Source organism: Brachyhypopomus gauderio, chromosome 11 (assembly GCF_052324685.1).
Source record: "Brachyhypopomus gauderio isolate BG-103 chromosome 11, BGAUD_0.2, whole genome shotgun sequence".
In the NCBI taxonomy this organism is placed as follows: domain Eukaryota; kingdom Metazoa; phylum Chordata; class Actinopteri; order Gymnotiformes; family Hypopomidae; genus Brachyhypopomus; species Brachyhypopomus gauderio.
In genome coordinates, this window is record NC_135221.1 from 4,443,767 (window position 1) to 4,447,654 (window position 3,888).

A 3,888-nucleotide genomic window follows, 5' to 3' on the forward strand; every position below is an offset into this window, starting at 1 on the left:
AAACCGAATGCACGTTATCGCAATATATTTGATTTAGGCTGTGTGAAAATGTCCTTATTAACGATATTCACGAACAACTGTATTTTTTCCTCCTAGATAGTGTAGCTCCTGTTAGATTTACCGCCTTGTTCACATTTAATTTAATCTTTTTATTAGTAAACAAAAGCTGAGTATCATTTTCACATTAGTTCCTCTCAACTAGAAAAAAAGCTACGAGATTCTCGTCTAATGTGATGACAGGTTGTCTATAAATTCTAATTAAGTATGTGTGTAAGTTAATGTTGTTAAAACAACACATTTAAAGGTGCTTTTTTACTAAAGGAGGTTATACTTAGCCAATATTCTTTTAAACTCTCTTGAAAGCGGAGCCCCTAAGCGGCACTAACACATCGCGGTGTGTGGATGGTGGGCTGCGCGGAGCGCTGTGATTGGTCGGTGCTCAGGCTCATCGTTACGCTGTCAACCCGAATCACATGGGCGCGCCTCTATTAACAGCCTCACGCGCTCCACGAACCTGCAGAGTTCTGTGGTACAGCGGAGCACCAGGAACAGAGGAACTCTCAGTTCATACAGTTTCAAGTCTGCAGCGCATAACTTTGCTTGATTGGTTTTTTTTTTGTTGCTTGGGGTACTCGTTTTAGGTTTGAGTTTTAAAAAGAAGGTAAAGTTTTTTTTTTTCCACGTGCTAGGCACCTCTTAAAAGTTGCCTGAATGTATAACATGATGGAAACCGAGATTAAAAGTCCACTGCCGCCGCAGTCCAATACGGGTTCTGCGGCGGGTGGCAAAAACAGCAGTGCCAGCGACCAGGAGCGGGTGAAGCGGCCTATGAACGCATTCATGGTGTGGTCGCGAGGTCAGCGGAGGAAGATGGCGCAGGAGAACCCCAAGATGCACAACTCCGAGATCAGCAAGCGCCTGGGAGCGGACTGGAAACTTTTGACCGACGCGGAGAAAAGACCGTTCATCGATGAAGCGAAGCGGTTGCGAGCCATGCACATGAAAGAGCACCCGGATTACAAATACCGTCCCCGCAGGAAGACCAAGACCCTGCTGAAGAAAGACAAGTATTCCCTACCTGGAGGACTTTTGGCGCCAGGTGCAAACGCGGTCAACAACGCCGTCTCGGTCGGCCAGCGGATGGACAGCTATGCGCACATGAACGGATGGACGAACAGTGCGTACTCGCTCATGCAAGACCAACTTGCCTACCCCCAACACCCCGGCATGAACAGCCCCCAGATCCAGCAGATGCACCGGTATGAGATGGCCGGCCTCCAGTACCCCATGATGTCCTCCGCACAGACGTACATGAACGCGGCGTCCACGTACAGCGGCATGTCACCAGCATACACGCAGCAGACGTCCAGCGCGATGGGCCTGGGCTCCATGGCCTCTGTGTGCAAGACGGAGCCCAGTTCTCCGCCGCCGGCGATAACTTCCCACTCTCAGCGTGCGTGTTTAGGAGACCTGAGGGATATGATAAGCATGTATCTTCCTCCCGGAGGAGACAGCGCCGACCACTCAACCCTCCAGACCAGCCGGTTGCACAGTGTTCACCCGCACTATCAAAGCGCAGGGACGGGTGTGAATGGAACACTACCCCTAACCCACATTTGAAAGACTTTTTTGTTTGTGTGTGTGTGTGTACAGGACTAAGTACTTCGGATACTTGAACATTTATTTGCAAAAAAAAAAAAAAAAATCGAAGTTCCGTTTGTTAAAAATGAAATTATTTTTAATCTCAATGAGTTGTCAGTTTTAAAGAATTTTATGACGACATATCATGGACTGAATTTTGAATGTTGCCCTCAATTAAACCTGTATTGCAAAGGAGCTTTTTATCATAAGCTAACGCAATCAACTATAGAAGAATTGGACTTCTGACGTACATGCCATCAGATTTTCTCTCTATGAAAAAGGCACGTGGCTTCGTGAAGAGGCTGTTGTATTTCAGCAGAACCATCGGCGGGGAGAGTATGTTCATTTAATGTTTACACTTTCATTTGTAGAATGTCAGTTTTTGTTGGCTGCGTCCAAACCTGTGTAGACCTTTCTTATTCGTTCATGCGCTAGGTTTTAATGAAATTAAAGACTGTGCTGGTCGCAAGCATAAACTTTGTTTTATTTATAGTACCTTTTTAAAAAAAAAAAAAAAAAAGCTTGTGAACCATACGTATCGTTGAAAAAGTTATTTTTTTTGGTGAATATTTCTTTCTGTGATGTTTCGAGAGTATCAGGTTAACCCATTCTGTGGGACGGAGAGTTTTATTTAAAACTGACGTTTCTACTTATTTTAAGACCATCCTCTATTCTCAAATGCTGAATAAATTTTTACAAAATGACATTCAAGGCTCACGTCTAGATATTTTTTTCTTGCATAGTTATACCGGTGACGCGGATTACGGGAACCAAAGGGTGTCTTTTCCTAGGTTGTTATTTACATGACCAAAAAAACTTTGTCAAAAGTGAAACTCAAACACGGTAACTTGTAGAGATCTTTAAGTGAATTGATGAATTGTGATGAAATTCAAACATTTCCTGCGAAATAGCAGCGGTCTTTGATATAACACTGGTTCAAGTTGTTTAAAAGTCTAAAGCAAAGGACATATAATTGAACTATTATTTTGTCGAATTGCGCAATTATTTGCCGTGTTACGACAAAGATCTGAATGTTTAAAAAATGTATAATCATATGCTCAAATGAGCAAAACGATTAAGCATTTTAATTATTCATTATAAATTATAGTTACTACTTATACATAAAAAATACAAGTGTATTGCTTAAACGACTAATTTATCCAAATCCTAAAATACATGTTCATTAAACAATTTTACATACAGTTTAGTCTCTTTGGCAATTCACATGTTAATGTTTCAGTTCTAAATTGTGTCAGATTTTCAAAAGGGCGTATATGGATAAAGGCCCAATGGACTTCAGTGGATTATTTTTTTGCGTCTTCACTTGTTGATATGTCAAAGTAAATACCAAAAAACCCTTTTGAAATTATTCGACGCCATTTCCGTTAAAGCAACAAGTTGATATATTAACGATGGACGAGGAACATGAGATCAAAACACTGAAACGTTGTTTAGCGGTAACCGCTGCCTGTCCTGCCGTTAGCGTGTGATTAACGTGTGATTAACGTGCTCGGCAACAGTCCGAGTTAATGTAGTTTATTATTGCAGTCAAGTCTCCGTAAAGATAATGTATTAAATATAGTATCTGTTTTATTTCTGTGGATTTTCTGGCTAATATTCAACGTTTACTATGAACGCGCTAATGACCTAATATAAAGTAACATGAAAACTAGTTGACAACTACTTAACATTTATTCTACTACTACTAATAGTAATAATAATAATAATATATATATATTGCATTAGTCTGATCTGAGTGTCTGTAGTCTGGGTCTAATCTGTATATTACAAGCCCAAAACGTCCTGTTTCTCTTTACAAGCTTACTACAATTTTTAATATCTCTCTCTCTCTCTCTCTCTCTCTCTATATATATATATATATATATATATATATATATATATATATATATATATATATATCATTGGTTAAACGATTAAACCCTTTAAGCCTTAAACCTCAAGTAAACAAATGTATTCTGAGTCAACAGCTCTGGTGTACCACGTTACAGCAGCATGGCACAGTGAGCACTGCTCCTCTGCTCTTCGTGGTCTGAAGACGCTTCTCAGCTGCTTCTCCTTTCAGACGCTCCGATGAATCAAAGTGACAGCTGGCAGGCCAGCAGTAGCAGAGCAGTGCAGGTGTATCAGACACCTTCCCAGAAGGACGCAGGGACAGGGCCCAGTAGTTCCCTCCGCAGGTCGGCCCGGACCCCAGCGTTCTTGGGTCCATGGGCCGCCTGTGGTCCT

At 41.5% G+C, this 3,888-nt stretch overlaps 1 protein-coding gene across 1 annotated transcript; it reads left to right on the forward strand.

Annotated features, from left to right (window-relative positions):
• The first annotated feature begins 507 nt into the window (after positions 1-507).
• sox3 (SRY-box transcription factor 3) lies at positions 508-2,347 on the forward strand. Its single transcript, XM_077021165.1, has one exon. The coding sequence runs from the start codon at positions 712-714 to the stop codon at positions 1,618-1,620; it is 909 nt and encodes a 302-aa protein (XP_076877280.1). The 5' UTR covers positions 508-711; the 3' UTR covers positions 1,621-2,347.
• Positions 2,348-3,888: the final 1,541 nt, after the last annotated feature.

Excerpts from the sequence above, each read along its gene's own strand:
- sox3 (XM_077021165.1), top strand. The coding sequence starts at position 712 with ATGTATAACATGATGGAAACCGAGATTAAAAGTCCACTGCCGCCGCAG.